Source organism: Salvelinus namaycush, chromosome 42 (genome assembly GCF_016432855.1).
Source record: "Salvelinus namaycush isolate Seneca chromosome 42, SaNama_1.0, whole genome shotgun sequence".
Lineage (NCBI taxonomy): Eukaryota > Metazoa > Chordata > Actinopteri > Salmoniformes > Salmonidae > Salvelinus > Salvelinus namaycush.
In genome coordinates this window covers 17,353,672-17,376,312 of record NC_052348.1, presented here as the reverse complement: position 1 = coordinate 17,376,312, position 22,641 = coordinate 17,353,672, and the positions used below count along the sequence as shown (strand labels likewise).

The following is a 22,641-nucleotide window of genomic DNA, read 5'->3' as shown; positions in this document are numbered from 1 at the left end:
ACGGGTGGTGTGATTGGTGCGTTGATAGATGACGACGGCAAAGGGGTTGTATCTGCACTTTGATTGGACAAAACTGAAGTCAACGTGTTCTTTTTTTATTATGAAGGTATAAATTATGGTACATTAGGACACACAATCATATGAGACTAAAGACTAAATGCACATTGAATGCAAATTAATATAAAACATTGAAAACAAACATCTTCAAGTTTGCAATTTAAAATTGCATGCATTTGTATTTAAAGGCACATTTTGGAAAATATATATTTTTAAAGTACTTAATATTCATTAAATCAAATTGATGTAAACGTAATAAGGTATAGCTCTATAAAATGCAATTTTTCTATTGGAGTTTTGTGTAAAGCTGCAAGCCAGTGGCAAAGCGCTGCATGACATCGCAACATGTTGACTTCAGTTGAGTTTGTTACAGTAACATTCACAAGAATAAAGAACATTTTCAAATAAACTGACCTCATAAATAAGATACATTGTAGTGGTGAAGTACACAAGGACCCAATGTATGTGGATTATGTTATTCTTCTCACATACTTTCCCTATATGACCATTTCCTCACAAACTTCAACTATCCTTCACATAATACTTTAAAATCACATAATAGACCATAAATACTGCATGAATACAAAATAGGTTGGGGTGTTCAAAGCAACACTGGTGGTGAATGCCTGGTGAACAAGATCCTGAACTGGGGTGGAGCCCCTACTCTCTACTCCTCCCGCAGGCTCTGCACTGCACTGTACTTCTTACAGGAATTCTTAAGGCAGGCAGGGGGCCAGGTGATTGGCCAGCAGAAGGAGCAGGGCACCTGGGTCTGCACGTTCCTCTCAAAGAAGTTGAACACGGGGTTCCACCAGGTGTTGGTGAGGTAGTTGTTGGGCGAGCACCGCAGGGCCTGTCAACAAAAACAACAGACAACTTAAACGTGAGCATTACATCATAGAAGTCCTCTTCATCGCTGGTACTGATACCACCACCAACACATGGTCGTGTGTCCAGATATCCAAGGTACTACATCAGGAAGAGGAGTGTGGAGGACCAGTTCAATGGAACCTAAAGAGAACTCCTTGTTGTAGCATGATGTAGTACAGTACCCAATCATAATGCTATGTGTAACATATCCAGTGTCCTGTTTCCCAATGCTCGTTGCTTTGTAATAATGTTTTCCATGTCATTTGTACCCGTTCACACCACAGAGAGGGTGCAGTTGGAGATCAATGCAGTGGTGGGCCCAGACAGGGTTCCGTCTCTCACTGATAAAGGCAGCCTGCCGTTCACGGAGGCCACCATCCTGGAGGTGCAGAGGTTGACTGTGGTGGTCAGTTAAGAACAAATTCTTATTTACTATGACGGCCTACCCCAGCTAAACCCAGACGATGTTGGGCCAATTGTGCGCCGCCCTATGGGACTCCAAATCACGGCCGGATGTGATACAGCCTGGAATCGAACCAGGGACTGTAGTGCCGCCTCTTGCACTGAAATGCAGTGCCTTAGACCGCTGCACCACTCGGGAGCATTAGCACAACAAACAAAGACAAGGAAGAGCCTTACTGAAGAATAAATAGTCCTCTTTTTAATTTTTTTGTCTTTTAGCAGATGCTCTTATCAAGAGCGACTTACAGGAGCATTTAGGGTTAAGTGCCTTGCACAAAGGGCACATCAACAGATTTCACCTAGTCAGCTAGGGAATGGAACCACCAACCTTTCAGTTACTGGCCCAACCTCTTAACCGCTAGGGTACTACCCAGCCAAAAACAATTGTAAACTTTTGCATAAACATCTATCAATAGTAGTAATATGGATATGTAGAACATCTCATTTTGTGCAATTCAATAATCAATGAAATTGTAGACAGTCACGCAATTGACACAACTACAAGGGAAGGAGCTGTAATAGTAAATGTCAGGCCCTATTATGATGTCAGTCTTAGTTTTGTCCAGCAGAGGGAGGAACACCATGCCAACACATTATAGCACTTCTATAACCTCTACATTGTGATGACACTGCTATCAAACAAACGTTCACACTTGTAATTCACAGAACTATGGGAGGTTTACACAACATTTCCCTGAAACATTAAGGTCATTACGTTAACATTAGGTTAATCATTATGTAAACATGCAGAAAGCGGTCGTCTTTTGAGGTGAATCTCACAGGGTGGGTAGAGCCATCTATCATCATGATCCTAGCCAGGCCTAATGGATGAGGATGAGGGTGTACTCTGATTCGTGTAAACACTGTGGTAGGTGGTTCAGAAGAGTGTGTGAGTGCTTCTGGCATTGCACGCGCACACACAAACACACGTACAGCTAACCTTGTGGGGACACACAATTCAGTCCCATTCGAAATCCTATTTTCCCTAACCCGTACTCTTACCCTAAACCTAGCTCATAACCCTAAAACTACCCTAGCTCCTAACCCAAACCCTTAATGAAATTCTAACCCTAACACTAATTCAAACCTTAACCCTAAACCCCCTAGAAATAGCATTTGACCTCGTGGGGACTAACAACATGTCCCCAGTTGGTCAAATTATTGTTTTTTACTATTCTTGTGAGGACTTTTGGTTTGTAACTATTTCTTATCGGTCTATTAACTAATTTACCACCTGGTGATTGCACCAGGCAGGCCAAAACTACACCCCACAACAATTTCAGCCTGCCTTTTCAAACAGCTCTTACATTACAATGGCATTATCATAATTTCACATATTATTCCAACCTCTGTGGCACAATATATTTAAAACACAGATAAATCAAGTTTGAGACTGCACTGGGCCTTTTAAACTGCTGTATTGTCAGTATGTTCTTGCACATCCACCAAGAGGTTGCAGAGAAAGCAGGAGAGATTGAACAAGCTGCTTGTCAAAAAGGGACACTTTTTGTACTTTGTCTCATTCTCACTGGTGGGTGTAATTCAATTCATCTTGTAAAGAAGATTCTAAAGCAGCAGTTTTCTGCTCTGACCTGACGAGATCCAGAGCCTGCTGGTTTTCTGTTCCACCTGATAATTAATTGCACACACCCGGTGTCCCAGGTCTAAATCAGCCCCTGATTTTTGGGGAACAATGAAAAAAATGCAGTGGAGCTGGCTTTGAGGTCCAGTTGAGTTTGAAGGTTCTGAAGACTGGTAAGCAGTTTCTGCTGGATAGTATCAGTCCATCTGCAGTATCATCAAGAATCTACTTTATCATCTCTGTCCATCTGCTGTATTATCTATCTGCTTCTACTACATGACAGTATCATGTCACCTGGATGTTGGCCATGGTGTGGTACCACCAGAACAGAAACGATTACTCTATCTAGATCACAGAGGTCGGTGGCACCTTAATTGGGGAGGACGGGCTCGTGGTAATGGCTTTAGCGGAATAGGTGATCTAGAATAGGGGATTCCATTTGTTCCGTTCCAGCCATTATTATGAGCCGTCCTCCCCTCAGCAGCCTCCACTGATCAATATCTCACCTGGATGACCAGAAGAGGACGTGTCATTTATTTTGAAGATGTTTCATGGTCATACACACCAGATAGGTGCAGTGAAATGTGTTGTTTTACAGGGTCAGCCAAAGTAGTACAGCGCCACTGGAGCAAATTAGGGTTAAATGGCTTGTTTAAGGACACAGACAGATTTTCACATTGGCTATTCCAACCAGCAACCTTTCAGTTACCGGCCAACCCCTCTTAACCCCTAGGCTACCTGCAACCCCAGTACTATATCTAGTATCAGCATCATTGTAGATTGTACAGTATCAGCATGTCACCTGGACGTTGGCCATGGTGTGGTACCACCAGAAGAGGCGTGAGGTGATGAAGTAGGCTACCACCACATCCACACTGTAGTGTTCGTGGGCCACCAGAATACACACCACTCCCACAGCAGCCAGCAGCCAGCACATCAGGTGGTACCACCAGAACGTCCGCGGGGAGTCTGGACGAGACAAAACACACACAGGAGGTTCTTTCATTTCATTAACCTGGTCAATGTTAAATGGTCAATGTTAAGTGGATGGCAATATAAACATATGAGTCTGGAGGAGAGGGGGGGGGGGGGGGGGGAGACAGACACACACAGGGGGTTGTGTATGTCGTCAGTAAGGTCAGACGTTGCATCCTCTTGAACAAGTCCCACACAGGAGGGAAGGTAATAGATCAGGGCTGTCAAACTCATTCCATGGAGGGCCTTCTTCCAATTAAGACCTAGACAACCAGGTGAGGGGGGTGTTCCTTACTAATTAGTGACAAGAGAGAAGTGAAAACCCACAGACAGCCCCTTAGAATGAGTTTGACACGTGTAATAGTGCAGGGTTTCCCAAACTCGGTCCTGGGCCCCGCTTGGGGGACCGTTTTGTTTTTTTCCCTAGCACTACACAGCTGGTTCAAATGATCTAAGCTTGATGATGAGTTGGTTATTGAAGGGGGGGGGGGGGGGGGCAGGGCAGGGTTTGGGAAACACTGTAATAGAGGATCAGGCCACACCTGGAAAATGTCCCTCCATCAACAAGATGTATATCTGCCCGGTAACATTACTACATAATCCAGGAAATGTTCAGAGATCATGATGCCGTAGCTATGGGACCTTGTTTGACCTAACAGATAATCTAACCTAGATGAGAATATGATATACTTGTTAGTTATCAATAATTAACAGTATTTAGATGTGTGTGTGATATTTTATCCAGTACTCACACTCTTTAATAAACAGGTAGGTGAGGGTGAGCATGACGGTGTGTCCGCTGTAGAGGAAGTCACCACACATGAGGTGGGAGCCGGTGATGGACAGACCGCCGCCGGAGATCAACGTCAGCACACGCTGCATCTTAGCGTGAGAGTCTCCATACAGCTGAGAGAGAGATGGAGGGAGAGATAGGAGGGAGAGAGAGAGAAAGAGGGGGGGTGAGAGAGAAAGAGGTAGGAGAGAGAGATTAGCTTGACAGACAATACAAGCAGCTTCAGTTACAGGAATAAAGAACATTATACAAAACGTCATTGTAACACAAACAATGTTCCCGTGTGGCTCAGTTGGTAGAGCATGGCACTTGCAATGCCAGGGTTGTGGGTTTGATTCCCACGGGGGACCAGTACAAACAAAATATTAAACAGTATGAACTCGCTACCGTAAATCGCTCTGGACAAGTGCATCTGCTAAATTACGTACAGTTGAAGTCGGAAGTTTACATACACTTAGGTTTGTCATTAAAACAGTTAGAACATCTACTTTAAACAGCTTGGAAAATTCCAGAAAATGATGTCATGGCTTTAGAAGAGTCTGATAGGCTAATTGACATAATTTGAGTCAATTGGAGGTGTACCTGTGGATGTATTTCAAGGCCTACCTTCGAACTCAGTGCCTTTTTGCTTGACATCATGCGAAAGTCAAAAGAAATCAGCCAAGACCTCAGAAAAAAATGGTAGACCTCCACAAGTCTGGTTAATCCTTGGGAGAAATTTCCAAACGCCTCAAGGTACCACGTTCATCTGTACAAACAATAGTACGCAAGTTTAAACACCATGGGATCACGCAGCTGTCATACCGTTCATGAAGGAGACGTGTTCTGTCTCCTAAAGATGAACGTACTTTTGTGTGAAAAGTGCAAATCAATCCCAGAACAACAGCAAAGGACCTTGTGAAGATGCTGGAGGACACCAGTACAAAAGTATCTATATCCACAGTAAAACCAGTCCTATATCGACATAACCTGAAAGGCCGCTCAGCAAGGAGGAAGCAACTGCTCCAAAACTGCCGTAAAAAAAGCCAGACTGCGGTTTGCAACTGCACATAGGGACAAAGATCGTACTTTATGGAGAAATGTCCTCTGGTCTGATGAAACAAAAATAGAACTGTTTGGCCATATTGACCATCGTTATGTTTGGAGGGAAAAGGGGGATGCTTGCAAGCCGAAGAACACCATCCCAATGTTAAAGCATGGGGGTGGCAGCATCATGTTGTGGGGGTGCTTTGCTGCAGGAGGGACTGGTGCACTTCACAAAATAGATGGCATCATGAGGGAGGAAAATTATGTGGATATATTGAAGCAACATCTCAAGACATCAGTCAGGAAGTTAAAACTTGGTTGCAAATGGGTATTCCAAATGGACAATGATCACAAGCAAACTTCCAAAGTTGTGGCAAAATCGCTTAAGGACAACAAAGTCAAGATATTGTAGTGGCCATCACAAAGCCCTGACCTCAATCCTATAGAAAATGTGTGGGCAGAACTGAAAAAGCGTGTGCGAGCAAGGAGGCCTACAAACCTGACTCAGTTACACCAGCTCTGTCAGGAGGAATGGGTCAAAATTCACCCAACTTATTGTGGGAAGCTTGTGGAAGGCTACCCGAAATGTTTGACCCAAGTTAAACAATTTAAAAGGCAATGCTATCAAATACTAATTGAGTGTATGTAAACTTCTGACCCACTGGGAATGTGATGAAAGAAATAAAAGCTGAAATAAATCATTCTCTCTACTATTATTCTGACATTTCACATTCTTAAAATAAAGTGGTTATCCTAACTGACCTAAGACAGGGAATTGTTATTAGGATTAAATGTCAGGAATTGTGAAAAACTGAGTTTAAATGTATTTGGCTAAGGTGTATGTAAACTTCCGACTTCAATTGTAAATGTTTGGAAGTGTTAATATGAGCCTGTGTTAATGGATAGAATTGTACCTATCCAATGAAATTGCATTTAAACTCGCCAGTGTCGTCATCTTTCTCCCATCAGATCACTGTACCACAATACCCAGAAAACCTCGATTCCCTGGGGCATATATTTCCGATCGAACTCAAGACCGGATGCGATAACGTTTATGTCTCCAGGGTTCGAATCCAAAATGGCTTTTTTATGAGCAGCTATTGAGCATGGCTGGCAGATCGATATGAGTTCTGGAGGGAGCCAGGATGAGAACACTGCAGGACGTGGTTCACATGCCACAGCTGACACACACACACACACACACACACCTTGGGGGCACAAGTGAAGTGATTGCCGGGTACAGGAAGGGTTGTGATGTACATGGTGACGCAGCGGTACAGGTAGAGGGTGCCAATCAGGAAGAAGAACCTCCGACCTGCAATCGACCTGGAAACAAACACACAAAGGGAAAATAAATGATGTCATCAAACAGGCCACTGTTAAAAGGGCTGTGGAACATTTCTCTTGGACATAGAACAGTGGAGGCTGCTGAGGGGAGGACGGCTCATAATAATGTCTGGAACGGAGCCAATGGAATGGCTTCCAACCATGTGTTCGATGTATATGATACCATTCCACCTATTCCGCTCCAGCCATTACCACGAGCCCGTCCTCCCCAATTAACGTGCCACCAACCTCCTGTGACATAATAATAATGAAAATGTCATGTTCAGCATACCGTAGCACTTCATATAGCCTACAATCACGGTCTTATACTGTTAAACCTGAATGTTGTATAGTCTGGTTAGAATTTCACATACATGGGGATAGCCTTTGACACAGATATCCCAAGATAACCGTTCTCTTACTTGTATCTGAGGAAAAGCCACTGTATAACCCAGATTCCCACCAGGAGCATGCCGTTGATCTCGGTGACCGTGAACGCCCACTTCACCCGGTCGATGTAGTCAAAGAACTTATCGGGCAGTGGCGGGCTGTTCTCCTTCTCCGGGACCCTCTCGTGGACGACCGTGATGACCACGGTGGTCAGGACCAGGTTGAAGATGGCGTAGAAGAACGCGATGGCTGTCTTCCACCACTCCGTGGGCAACCGGTTGCCCTTGGCGTCAGGCAGCGAGATTTTGACGTAGTCCCTGTGGTGCCCGATGACCTTGCGTAGGCATCGTTTCGTGTCCTCCGGAGTGTTTTGCCCGTGTTTGGGGCAGTTGGCGTTGGGGAGGGCCCCAAAGACACTGGCGAGGACCCCGCTCTCACCATCCATGCCCGGGTCCAGATGGGATGCAGTCGGGTCCACGAGCGCCATGGTCCAACACTGTCTACTGTCCACACACCAATGAAGAGCTCTCTGGTTCACCCAAAGTCAGCTAGTGCCTCTGAGGGCCCTGGATAAATAGGAATTAGTCCTTGTTGTTGGGCCTACTGTATTTGGTTTGACTGAGGCAAAGATGTCTTCCCCCTGAAGAAGAACAAGAGGTTAGGATTTCAGTTTCATTTTGGTTCAAAAGGTGTTTACTGTGTGCTTGTTTCCTGCAGGAGAAAGCAGAAAGGAGACACTGGAGAGACTTGAGCCGTAATGGAAGGATGGAATGCCTATCTGTGGGTAATCACTGGCTAATGTTCCCTCATTGTCTTCAATTTGGCTGGAGACAGACATGTCTGTTGGAAACTCATGACAACCTCTTCTCATTCTTCAGTTAACAAGATGCCGTACAGTAAACTAATATCCACCACCATTACATTAGCAAAAGAACAGTTGTAAACTGAGATACTAATTAATAATACCAGATGTCAAGGAAGTCATCATTGCGAAATGCTAGTAGGCTACAGATGTAGGATCTTAATCTGATCACTCTGTTGCAGGAGAACGTTCCTGCAATGCAGGACATTTAAAATGTGTAGTGTATTTGAGGTTTAAAATGGCTTCTGAAATTTGTAATTTCCCATTTGAAATTTCAGACTTGATTCTCCCCATCAAAAAAATGTATCAAAACCTACAAACATTTCCATTAAATATAATCCACATAATAATTCAAATTTCCTGTTGGTGCAGGATTATCTTCCTGCTATATCCTGCTATATATTAAAAGTAATTTCCTCGCCATCTTAAATAAGCATGCCCCTTTCAAAAAATGTAGAACTAAGAACAGACCAACAGCTCCGCACGCCTCGCAGCTACTTGCCCGAGCCTCCCCAGCTTCTCCTTCACCCAAATCGCAGATGTTCTGAAATAGCTGCAAAACCTGGACCCGTACAAATCAGCTGGGCTAGACAATCTGGACCCTCTCTTTCTAAAACTATCCGCCGCCATTGTTGCAACCCCTATTACCAGTCTGTTCAACCTCTCATTTCGTCCGAGATCCCTAAAGATTGGAAAGCTGCCGCGGTCATCCCCCTCTTCACAGGGGGTGACACTCTAGACCCAAACTGTTACAGATCTACATCCATCCTGCCCTGCCTTTCCAAAGTCTTTGAAAGCCAAGTTAATAAACAGATCACTGACCATTTCGAATCCCACCGTACCTTCTCCGTTGTGCAATCCGGTTTCCGAGCTGGTCACGGGTGCACCTCAGCCACGCTCAAGGTACTAAACGATATCATAACAGCCATCGATAAAAGACAGTACTGTGCAGCCGTCTTCATCGACCTGGCCAAGGATTTCGACTCTGTCAATCACCGTATTCTTATTGGCAGACTCAATAGCCGTGGCTTCTCAAATGACTGCCTCACCTGGTTCACCAACTACTTCGCAGATAGAGTTAAGTGTGTAAAATCAGAGGGACTGTTGTCCGGACCTCTGGCAGTCTCTATGGGGGTACCACAGGGTTCAATTCTCGGGCCGACTCTTTACTCTGTATATATCAACGATGTCGCTCTTGCTGCTGGTGACTCCCTGATCCACCTCTACGCAGACGACACCATTCTGTATACATCTGACCCTTCTTTGGACACTGTTAAATAACCTCCAAACGAGCTTCAATGCCATACAACACTCCTTCCGTGACCTCCAACTGCTCTTAAACGCTAGCAAAACCAAATGCATGCTTCAACCGTTCGCTGCCCGCACCCACCCACCCGACTAGCATCACTACTCTGGACGGTTCTGACCTAGAATACGTGGACAACTACAAATACCTAGGTGTCTGGCTAGACTGTAAACTCTCCTTCCAGACTCATATTAAACATCACCAATCCAAAATCGGCTTTCAATTTCGCAACAAAGCCTCCTTCACTCACGCCGCCAAACTTACCCTAGTAAAACTGACTATCCTACCAATCCTCGACTTCGGCGATGTCATCTACAAAACAGCTTCCAATACTCTACTCTGGATGCAGTCTATCACAGTGCCATCCGTTTACCACTGCGACCTGTATACCACCCACCACTGCGACCTGTATGCTCTAGTCGGCTGGACCTCGATACATATTCGTCGCCAGACCCACTGGCTCCAGGTCATCTACAAGTCTATGCTAGGTTAAGCTCCGCCTTATCTCAGCTCACTGGTCACGATAACAACACCCACCCGTAGCACGCGCTCCAGCAGGTATATCTCACTGGTCATCCCCAAAGCCAACACCTCTTTTGGCCGCCTTTCCTTCCAGTTCTCTGCTGCCAGTGACTGGAACAAATTGCAAAAATCGCTGAAGCTGGAGACTTACATTTCCCTCACTAACTTTAAACATCAGCTATCTGAGCAGCTAACCGATCGCTGCAGCTGTACATAGTCCATCTGTAAATAGCCCACCCACCCAATCTACCTACCTCATCCCCATATTGTTTTTATTTACTTTGCTGCTCTTTTGCACACCAGTATCACTACTTACACACCATCATCTGCTCATCTATCACTCCAGTGTTAATCTGCTAAATTGTAATTACTTTGCTACCATGGCCTATTTATTGCCATACCTCCTCATGCCATTTGCACACACTGTATATAGACTTTCTTTTTTTTCTATTGTGTTATTGACTGCACACTTGTTTATTCCATGTGTAACTCTGTGTTGTTGTTTCTGTCGCACTGCTTTGCTTTATCTTGGCCAGGTCGCAGTTGTAAATGAGAACTTGTTCTCAACTAGCCTACCTGGTTAAATAAAGATGAAATAAAATAAAATATCAAATCCTATATCTGTATGTTCCTTTCATTGCTAACTCTTCAACTATCAGCTCCTGTCCTGTGATTTAAATACCACATTTTCCCCCAAAAAAACCTGCCAACCTTCCAGGCAAAAAAAAACGAATTGTCGTTTCTCAAAATAGTCCAGGGATGATGCCAGAACCAAAATAGTAATCACTTCCCCAAAAGTTTCGGGAATGTAGCCTAAGCAAGGCTGCTGGTTTGCTTTAATGCAACAGAACACATGAAAAGCCATGGCTCCATAATGATGATTTAGGATTAGGATGATGATGAGCAGGGAGGTGGTGGAAACTTCAAGATGGTGACTTTAATTCCACTACTCTTTATATTTAGGATTGGGATGATGATGAGCAGGGAGGTGGTGGAAACTTCAAGATGGTGACTTTGATTCCACTACTCTTTATATTTAGGATTAGCAAATGAAGGAGATAGAGTTTACTGTACTAGTCATTCCTGGCTGTATCAGCTTAAATGTTCCTTTGATCAAAATGCTCTTTGTGGTGTTTACAACTGCAGGCTACTCTAGGGTGTTGACGGGAGTGTTTATTTGAACCTTTTGCAGTTGGATATTTCCCAGAAGCACTGGCTCATTTACTCTTTGAAGGCTCTTATTTTGGGGACTCTGACAATTGCACCAGACAGCTTTCTTTCTCTTTCTGTCCTCCCCTGCCTGAGATTATATCCCCAGCCTCCTCTCCTCTCTATATCCCCAGCCTCCTCTCCTCTCTATATCCCCAGCCTCCTCTCCTCTCTATATCCCCAGCCGCCAGGGGCGGTCCAAATGCAGGCTTCACATGTATAGACTATATGTTCTGCAAGACTTCCTCAAGTAGTTACAGTGTAGAAGCTGCTCACTGTACACCATGTCACTTGGCTTGTGTCGTCCACCTTGCATGGATGTTAGGAGATACAGGAAATGGCGATTGTTTGGGAGATGCATGTAGTACATCTGTATGTAGTTGCTGTATGAAGTGTGCTGGCTGGACAGACTGTCACTGTACTGTAGGCTAGGTCTGAGACTTGAGAGAGCAGAGAGAGAGAGAGAGAGAGAATAGGTAGAGCGAGAGAGATAGAGGGAAGAATTAGAGAGGAAGAGGGAAAAAAGAGCAAGAGAGGAGAGGTAGAGAGAGATAATAGGTAGAGAGGAGGAGGAGGTAAACAAAGAGAGAGAAGAGGGAAGGAGAGACAGAGGGAGGTAGACATAGATGGGTAGAGAGAGAGAGGGAAAGAGAATAGGTAGAGAGAGGTAGACAGATGGGAGGAGAGAGAGAGAGAGAGAGAGAGAGGGGTGTCTGTGGAATGCCGTAGAACCTATGGACTCTCTCATAAAGGGAGGACACCAATCAGAGGGGCTTTGTCCCGATACACAAGAACACACAATCCCATTGTACCAGCTGCCAATCCAGGTAAAAGACACACACACACTCTACACCATGCATGCACACATGTTCAAACACACACAATGCATAGACACATTACACCGACTGCACTGTACTTTGAGGTTTCTTTGAGCTAAGAAAAGAGAGCCCAGCCCATTGCTTACCCAGCTTTCAAAGCGAGGGCATCTGGCTTGATTGAAGAGTCCTAAGCTAAGTATAACCTCTGACTCCAAGGCCTACTACAAATGAAATCTTCAGCCAGGGGGTGGATGGATGACTGAGACCACAGAGTTGGTATCCTCTATCACAGATACAGATGACAGTCTTAGTATAGGGAGGCTCCAGTGTACCGGCGAGATTCACACGGCCAAAGAGCAAAGTGTGTGTGTGTGTGTGTAACCTGAGACTGACTGAAACCTGTCGACAGACACACCTCTCCTGCGTCACATTCCTCCAGGTGCACAAACACACACACACTGAGAGCAAGGGGTCGCCTTCTGAAATTCAAAGTACATTTTTCTCTGTTGTCTTTAATTATTAGAGAAAGTGTTATTGCAACCACATGCTTAAACTCTCAAAAAGTGAACAACTGTAGCTACAAAAATAAAGAATTGTTCATTTGATGTGGGAGTAATAGATAGTTTACTGTCAACTTTCCAGAGGTGGACAAACTAGCCAAAACAAAGGACCATGACTTACCTAAAGCCACAGGTCCGTTGACTAGCGGTTTCCATTAGCGCGCCAGAATAAAGCACAGATTCTTGGACACAGGACCATGAGTTTATTTGGGACTGAGCCTTTTCTCTTGTTTGTTTTGTGTTGAAGGGGACATGAGGTTTGAGGAGTTAAACCCTGGTGCCAGGTCCTTACTAACTAGTGTGTATATACCTGGGATTGATTTAGTGACTCAAATGGGGTGATTATAATGGTTGGTTTATAACATGTTTCCAAGTTGAGTTGTTTATTGAAACTGAATTTAAATGCAGGCTTCACATGTATAGACTACATGTTAAAACTGAATTTAAATGCAGGCTTCACATGTATAGACTACATGTTAAAACTGAATTTAAATGCAGGCTTCACATGTATAGACTACATGTTAAAACTGAATTTAAATGCAGGCTTCACATGTATAGACTACATGTTGAAACTGAATTTAAATGCAGGCTTCACATGTATAGACTACATGTTGAAACTGAATTTAAATGCAGGCTTCACATGTATAGACTACATGTTGAAACTGAATTTAAATGCAGGCTTCACATGTATAGACTACATGTTGAAACTGAATTTAAATGCAGGCTTCACATGTATAGACTACATGTTGAAACTGAATTTAAATGCAGGCTTCACATGTATAGACTACATGTTGAAACTGAATTTAAATGCAGGCTTCACATGTATAGACTACATGTTGAAACTGAATTTAAATGCAGGCTTCACATGTATAGACTACATGTTGAAACTGAATTTAAATGCAGGCTTCACATGTATAGACTACATGTTGAAACTGAATTTAAATGCAGGCTTCACATGTATAGACTACATGTTGAAACTGAATTTAAATGCAGGCTTCACATGTATAGACTACATGTTGAAACTGAATTTAAATGCAGGCTTCACATGTATAGACTACATGTTGAAACTGAATTTAAATGCAGGCTTCACATGTATAGACTACATGTTGAAACTGAATTTAAATGCAGGCTTCACATGTATAGACTACATGTTGAAACTGAATTTAAATGCAGGCTTCACATGTATAGACTACATGTTGAAACTGAATTTAAATGCAGGCTTCACATGTATAGACTACATGTTAAAACTGAATTTAAATGCAGGCTTCACATGTATAGACTACATGTTAAAACTGAATTTAAATGCAGGCTTCACATGTATAGACTACATGTTAAAACTGAATTTAAATGCAGGCTTCACAAATATAGACTACATGTTAAAACTGAATTTAAATGCAGGCTTCACATGTATAGACTACATGTTAAAACTGAATTTAAATGCAGGCTTCACATGTATAGACTACATGTTAAAACTGAATTTAAATGCAGGCTTCACATGTATAGACTACATGTTGAAACTGAATTTAAATGCAGGCTTCACATGTATAGACTACATGTTAAAACTGAATTTAAATGCAGGCTTCACATGTATAGACTATATGTTCAAACTGAATTTAAATGCAGGCTTCACCTGTATAGACTACATGTTAAAACTGAATTTAAATGCAGGCTTCACCTGTATAGACTACATGTTAAAACTGAATTTAAATGCAGGCTTCACCTGTATAGACTACATGTTAAAACTGAATTTAAATGCAGGCTTCACCTGTATAGACTACATGTTAAAACTGAATTTAAATGCAGGCTTCACCTGTATAGACTACATGTTAAAACTGAATTTAAATGCAGGCTTCACATGTATAGACTATATGTTCTGCAATACTGCCTCAAGTAGTTACAGTGTAGAAGCTGCTCACTGTACACCATGTCACTTGGCTTGTGTCGTCCACCTTGCATGGATGTTAGGAGATACAGGAAATAGAGGAATAATAATTCAGAACTTTACCTTGTGTTTATTCTTAAATTAAAGGAATAGATTGTGTTGTTTCAGATACTGTGGAGGCATGTTATATTTCCTTAGGTGGACCATATTCTTAGAGGTATTTTACCCACTAGGTGGAAGCACTGCACTATTTCACTATTTCTGTCCTTGAACTGTTCTTGTCTATTAAATGTTCTGTATTATGTCATGTTTCATGTGTACCCCACGAAGAGTAGCTGATACTTTTGCAATGGCTAATGGGGATCCTAATAAAATACCAAATGGTTAGGCCAACACAGTCCACATGCTGCCTATCTACCCACCCTAGATACAATTTCCAAACTGATATGAACAGGTCCCTCAGAAGAGAGGGCTACTCACGGAATTTGAATAGCAAAGTAGAGTACTTTGCACCTGACCTAAAATAGGGTGCATCCTGGTTTTCTAGTGTACTGTTTAAACAACTGTACGGTGGTGTCAAAATTTTGCCTTAAGCAGATTGACCCAACAGTACAAAACATGGTTTCATTCACTGGGGAAAATCACCCCAACAGCAACACTGAAGGAGAAAATAATTAAGTAATAAGGCCCGAGGGGGGAGTGGTATATGAGCAATATACCACGGCTAAGAGCTGTTCTTAGGCACGACGCAACACAGAGTGGTATAGTAAAAAGAAAGAGAACACAACACAGCATGGTATAGTATTCCACTATTCCAATACAGGAGACATGAACCAAAAAGGATGCCAGTAAAATGCACTTTAAATGGGGCTAATCTCTGCCTGTTCTTGCTCTCTACCTCTCTTCAGTTAATGATGTGAGGGCACTTCAGGAATGGCCTTTTTCTATTCTCCTGCACTTCAAAAGCTTCTGCCGCCTTTTAAAAGGTGCAAGTGCATCTCCAGCTTCCAAAATGCATCTTATACTGAACAAAAATATAAATGCAACACGTGAAGTGTTGAGCAGAATTATTTTGAACCTTTATTTAACTAGTCAAGTCAGTTAAGATCAAATTCTTATTTTCAATGACAGCCTACCGGGGAACAGTGGGTTAACTGCCTTGTTCAGGAGCAGAACAACAGATTTTTACCTTGTCAGCTCAGGGATTTGATCTTGCAACCTTTCGATTACTAGTCCAATGCTCTAACTACTAGGCTACCTGTCGCCCCGAGATCCCAGAAATGTTCCATGCGCACAAAAAGCTTACTTCTCTCAAAAATGTTTCTACAAATTTGTATTTCAACCCTGTTCTTAGTGAGCATTTCTTATTTGCAAAGATAATCCATCCACCTGACAGGTGTGGCATATCATAAAGCTGATTAAACATTACACAGGTGCACCTTGTGCTGGGGACAATACAATGTCACTCTAAAATGTGCAGTTTTGTCACACAACACATGTATCAAGGTTTGAGGGAGTGTGCAATTGGCATGCTGACTGCAAGAATGTCTACCAGAGCTGTTGCCAGATAATTTAATGTTCATTTCTGTACCATAAGTCGCCGCCTCCAATGCCATTTTAGAGAATTTGGCAGTATGTCCAACCGGCCTCACAACCACAGACCATGTGTATGGCGTCGTATAGGCGAGCAGTTTGCTGATGTCAACATTGTGAACAAAGTGGCGGTGGGGTTACGGTATGGACAGGCATAAGCTACGGACAACGAACACAATTGTGTTTTATAGATGGCAATTTGAATGCACAGAGATACCGTGACGAGATCCTGAGGCCCATTGTCGTGCCATTCATCCGCCGCCATCACCTCACGTTTCAGCATGATAATGCATGGCCCCATGTCGCAAGAATCTGTACACAATTCCTGGAAGCCGAAAATGTCCCTGTTCTTCCATGGCCTGTCTACTCACCAGACATGTCACCCATTGAGCATGTTTGGGATGCTCTGGATTGACGTGTACGACAACGTGTTCCACTTCCTGCCAATATCCAGCAACTTCGCACAGCCATTGACGAGGAGTAGGACGACATTCCACGGGTCACCACAATCAGCTCGTTTCGGATGGAACACCACCTTCCTGACTCACAGATGTTTCGCTTTCTCTTATGTAACAAACTTCTGAGAGGATGTCTGTAAACCAATAACTACGGTCCTGACTGTTGCTCTCTGAACAAAGCTCTATTAGGAACTATATCAGTAAATTATTTAGACAAGCAAGCACATCAAAGGCAACATGTCCTTATCAAGAAGCCTTCTCTGTCTCCTCTCCTTCTGTAGCGCTGAGGCCAACACTCAATGTTTTGATGCTTCACTCAAGGCTATCAATCAATGGCAGGTCCCTCAATGCTCTCTCAAGGTTACAGACAGTGCAGAGAGCATCATACGGGCTAAAATATGCTACAGGGCTTCTATGAGTAAGTAAAGGTGTGGATAATTTAAGTCTATAATTTCTTTCTATTCGTATTTACTGTAACTAATATTTTTCAGATGAGATTGGAGATATTTATTTCCAATGGTGTCCTCCGCATGACTGTACTGTGTAATGACCTGCAGCTCAACAGATAGCCTCTCCACCAGGCTAGTGTTCCACTGGTCCTCCCAGCTGTGTGCACAGCACAGCCTGTTTTTCCACCAGTCCCTACTTCTGCACCCAGTTCTCTCTCTGAGTCTACAGGGATGGGTGGTGATGGGAAAACTGGCAGCCAAACCTATCCCACATGCTCACAGACTGAGTAATGGATGGCACTCCACTCTCCCTGTGTTAGCTATACTAGCTATTTCTAGAGGAGTCACCCCAGTTGCCATGAAAGCTGTATTTTACTCTAGAGGAGTCGTGAAACTGCGGCCACCATTTTGGGCCCCACATAATGACATGTTACATGATAGCTGTCCAGTTATTTTGTCAGATTCACCATCAAAGGGAGGGTTAAAAATAAAGCAGAGTCACTACCAGAAGTGACTCAGCCCTGTGGCGATCAGAGCTCATCCAAAATCCTATTTTCCCTAACCTTAACCCCTAACCTTAACCCTAAAACTATACCTAACCCTCAACGTAACCCCTAACACCATGTGTATGTGACAAATAACATTTGATTTGAACACTAACCTTAATTCTAACCCTAATTGTAACCCTAACCACCCCTAAAATAGCATTTTTCCTTGTGGGGAGTGGCAAAATGTCTCGACTTGAGGATAGTTAAACACACACACACACACAGCTACTGCTTCTGCTCCCACAGAGAAAAAACATACACTATTCAAGAGCTTTGCAGTTTAGTTTAGAAATGTTTGGAAAGCAATCACATCATATTTGAGGAGACATTTTATGGGGAGCCCTAAGTGGACTATGATGCTAAATGCAGCTTTGAAAATATGGATGTATGTTTATGTGAGAGCAGTTAATTATGCATTTTTAGACAGTGGTTTACATACACTGTGAAGGCTTTATGGCACAGCACACACTGGTGGAATGAATGATGGCAAGTCCCATCACATAGGTCAGGATTCAGTGTATGTCCTTTCCCACTGTCCAATCAATGCAGTTGATTTAAATAAAGTTCAGTCAGTGAATAGATAAACGCACAGTAATCAATATGAGGTACTGCCTAACAGAGGAATATTGACATATCGTTGTCTGCTAATAAGACCTTTTTAGAGGCACATTTACTTTGCTTTCTTCAAATTTCTTAGATTTTAGCTCTTTATCTTTGAGTCTTCTTCTTATTGCAGTGATCGCTCTCTTTCTCCGATACCTCTCCTTCTCACTCAACAAGAGGGGCAACAGCATTGGAAGGTCGGCCGATTTAAATCCGTTTACCAAATTTTTACCAGCATGTCACATGTGCAACCAGAGGAAACAAATCCTAGACCACCTTTACTCCACAAATAGAGACGCATGCAAAGCTCTCCCCCGCCCTCCATTTGGCAAATCTTACCATAATTCTATCCTTATGATTCCTGCTTACCGGCAAAAACTAAAGCAGGAAATACCAGTGACTCACTCAATACGGAAAGGGTCAGATGACGAGGATGCTACACTACAGGACTGTTTTGCTAGCACAGACTGGAATATGTTCCAGGATTCATCCAATGGCATTGAGGAGTTCCCCACCTCAGTCATCGGCTTCATCAATACGTCCATTGATAACGTTGTTCCCACAGTGACTGTACGTAAGAAAACCAAACATGTTTCAAGCAGACCACCATAGTCCCTGTGCCCAAGGGAGCAAAGGTAACCTGCCTAAATGATTACCTCCCCGTGGCAATCACGTCCGTAGCCATGAAGTGCTTTGAAAGGCTGATCATGGCTCACATCAACAGCATCCTCACGGGCACCCTAGACCCACTCCAATTCGCATACCGCCCCAACAGATCCACAGATGATGCAATCTCAATTGCACTCCACACTGCCCTTTCCCACCTGGACAAAAGGAACACCTACGTGAGAATGCGGTTCATCGACTACATCTCAGCGTTCAACACCATAGTTCCCATGAAGTTCATCACTAAGCTAAGGACTCTGGGACTAAACACCTCCCTTTGCAACTGGATCCTGGACTTCCTGATGGGCCGCCCCTGGGTGGTAAGAGTAGGTAACAACACGCATGCCACGCTGATCCTTAAGACTGGGGCCCCTCAGGGGTGTGTACTTAGTCCCCTTCTGTACTCCCTGTTTACCCGTGACTGCATGGCCAAACACAACTCCAACACCATTAAGTTTGCTGACGACACAACAGCGGTAGGCCTGATCACAGACAATGATGAGACGGCCTATAGGGAGGACGTCAGAGAACTGGCAGTGTGGTGCCAGGACAACAACCTCTCCCTCAATGTGAGCAAAACAAAGGAGCTGATCGTGGACTACAGGAAAAGGCGGGCCGAACAGGCCCCCATTAATATTGACGGGGCAGAAGTGGAGCAGGTCGAGAGTTTCAAGTTCCTTGGTGTCCACATCACCAACGAACTATCATGGTCCAAACATACCAAGACAGTCGTGAAGAGGGCACGACAAAACCTTTTCGCCCTCAGGAGACAGAAAAGATTTGGCATGGGTCCCCAGATCCTCTAAAGGTTCTACAGCTGCACCATCGAGAGCATCCTGACCGGTTGCATCACCGTCTGGTATGGCAACTGCTCGTTATCTGAACGTAAGGCGCTACAGAGGGTAATGCATACGGCCCAGTACATCACTGGAGCCAAGATTCCTACTGTCCAGGACCTATATACTAGGCGGTGTCAGAGGAAAGCCCATAAAATTGTCAGAGACTCCAGTCACCAAAGTTAGACTGTTTTCTCTGTTACCGCACAGCAAGCTGTACCGGAGTGCCAAGTCTAGGTCCAAAAGGGTCCTCAACAGCTTCTACCCCCAAGCCATAAGACTGCTGAACAATTATTAAAATGGCCACCAGACTATTTTTATTGACCACCCCTCTGTACACTGCTGCAACTCGTTGTTTATTATCTATGCATAGTCACTTCACCCCTACCTACATGTACAAATTACTTCAACTAACCGGTACCACCTGTATATAGCCTCGTTATTGTTATTGTGTTACTTTTTATTATGATTATTTACTTTAGTCTATTTGGTAAATATTTTCTTAACTCTTCTTCAACTGCACTGTCAGTTAAGGGCTTGTAAGGAAGCATTTCATGGTAAGGTCTACGCTGTATTCGGCGCATGTGACAAATAAAGTTTGATTTGATTAGCATTGTAAACAAGTTCAAGCCTGTCTTCCATCAAGACATAGGACCAAATAACATGTGCATGTTCCTACTCTTTTACATGGGAAAATAATTCACCAACAGCACATAGCAGTAACTTTAACCTTTAGAAGACCAACATGGGCAGGTCTCTGGTCGGCTGAAACCACTCTGTTACACCCTGGTGGCTTAGCCACACATGGGTGGGTGCCTGGTGGATAATTTCAGGGTATGGAGACTGCCTGGGCTCCAGGATTACAGGGCGGGCGCCGCGGCGGGGGTGTGTCTGTGTGCTGAGTAGCAGGTCTCCACATTTAACATTACTTTTCAGGAACAGCCCTGGGTAGTTAGTAGGACACAGCCCCCTCCCCCCCACCTTCATTTACCACCATGTTCTAAAAGGGGCACCAGGGTGAGGTGAGGGTTCTGCCATGGAAATAGTAATTTTAATTTTAAGGGTTCCATGAGCTGTTCTGTCTAATGTAACTCAATGGAAGGCCATTTCCAGACTTTCATAGACCTGCTGCAATTGGAAATGGGCCGGTATTGGATTCATGTAATGTAATTAGACGAAGAAACATTTGAACATCTACTGTAGCCTACATCATTGGCTTGTACATTACACGTATTCTATTCAAATACTGTATAGTTAGCATAGTTTAGACGTTCAAAAAGAACATATCACCTGTAGAAGTGTGCCTTATCTACAGTATTTCCTGTCCCACGTCATGCTGCCAATGAATGATAACGAACCTGTTCTCTTGGCCCTAATAAAGTATCTTCACATGACATCATCATTTCGTGCACAATATTAGGCTAGTATTCTTTCCCCACTGAGGCATCTTTGCTTGCTTATTTAATATTGGGAAAGATCATGTTTGAATTTGGAAACTAGGCTATTTGGAACTGTCCATGACTATAGGCTACACAGTGAATGAAAGAAAAACGTATTTTGTTGTCGAACTACAATGACGTGACCTACTGGCAACATAACATAAATTGGCGATACCAACCTAGATCACAATAATTATCTTCACAGGTTGTAATATTCATTCCATATAATGCAATTCACTCTAGGCTATTTAGTAGCCTAGCATACGTGCATTTGGTTATAATTCATTTTATATAGAGCAAATCGTTTATCAACCTACCTGTCTTGCTTGGGATCCTCTCCAGTTGTGCGCCTTGTTCTTTCAGCGTTCAAACTCCTAATGTTTACATGGCTGGAATGAACTCTGCCTTTGAGCGTGCGCTCCTCCCATACGCAAACATACAGTGGTCCAACCCCCCTCTCTTTATTACTGTACAGCCTAGCCTACAGTCAGTTGCAGAAACTGTCGCCAAAAACATCACTTATTTACGTACCTGCCCACTCCTTTGTAGAAAGATTATTTAATAGTTTCCCCTGACCAGAGGTAATAGACATGATAAAGCAACCTTCCAATACCCACCCATTCAAAGATATCTTGCATAGCATTTTGAAATGCAAGATATGCAAGATATTTCAATCTTTTTCTAACTTTCAATAATGAATTAGGGGGGGAAAAGATATTTGATATTTGATTGCAATTTAAAAAATAAATAAATAAATAAATATTTTTAACTCTCATACAAAACATCTACAAAATAAACATGCTCTATTTAAGCCAGGTGGTTCACGCTTCAAAAGAGGTAAAGCCTAGTCTTAGCCAACTAGGCCTACATGATGATTAAGAAAAATAGGCTATTTATTCCCAGGCCTGTCCTGTAATGAAGACATTGGATAAGTACATAGCCTATCATCACACTTTTTTATTTGATGTGGGGTTAGGCGTCTTCCAAAAAAGCAAACTACAGTTCCAACCATATGCAACATTTAGTCGGCTACAAGTTTTAGATTACAGTGCAATTCTTCATAGATTGCTTTTAATGTTTTGTAATCAAGTCTGTCTTTACGATAATTGTTTTAAATGTTGGATAATATTTTGTATGTATTTTTTCATGAGTAGGATTTGCCACCGTACGTGATATAGTTATTTAAATAAGTTATTTCCAATCATATAATTGAATTGGGAAAAAATCGAACTGGAGCCAACAAACTAAAATGTCTAATATGAATATGTGTTTTATCCAATGTGCATTCCGTATTTATCTCCGCGATGCACACCACAGGTAATTAATAACTGGTCCAGGATATGTTATGTAATCTAGCTATGTCATCCATAGATGTCATCACGGTGTCGTTTGAGACTTGCGCGGATAAA

General features: G+C 43.1%; 1 protein-coding gene across 1 annotated transcript; it reads right to left on the bottom strand.

Moving 5' to 3' along the window:
* Positions 1–74: 74 nt before the first annotated feature.
* LOC120034663 (phosphatidylcholine:ceramide cholinephosphotransferase 2-like) lies at positions 75–21,607 on the bottom strand. The gene is made up of 6 exons (XM_038981260.1): positions 21,550–21,607; positions 7,514–8,121; positions 6,974–7,091; positions 4,699–4,852; positions 3,774–3,940; positions 75–910 (listed from the first exon to the last, which is right to left on the bottom strand). The coding sequence occupies exons 2-6, from the start codon at positions 7,966–7,968 to the stop codon at positions 725–727; spliced, it is 1,080 nt and encodes a 359-aa protein (XP_038837188.1). The 5' UTR covers positions 7,969–8,121; positions 21,550–21,607; the 3' UTR covers positions 75–724.
* Positions 21,608–22,641: the final 1,034 nt, after the last annotated feature.

Bases quoted from the DNA above. Each gene is read 5' to 3' on its own strand.
- LOC120034663 (XM_038981260.1), bottom strand. From the start codon at position 7,968: ATGGCGCTCGTGGACCCGACTGCATCCCATCTGGACCCGGGCATGGAT. The intron at 7,092-7,513 runs GTAAGAGAACGG...GTTTGTTTCCAG, and splicing joins TGGCTTTTCCTCAGATACAA to GTCGATTGCAGGTCGGAGGT. The intron at 911-3,773 runs GTGACATGCTGA...TTTTGTTGACAG, and splicing joins ACACCATGGCCAACGTCCAG to GCCCTGCGGTGCTCGCCCAA.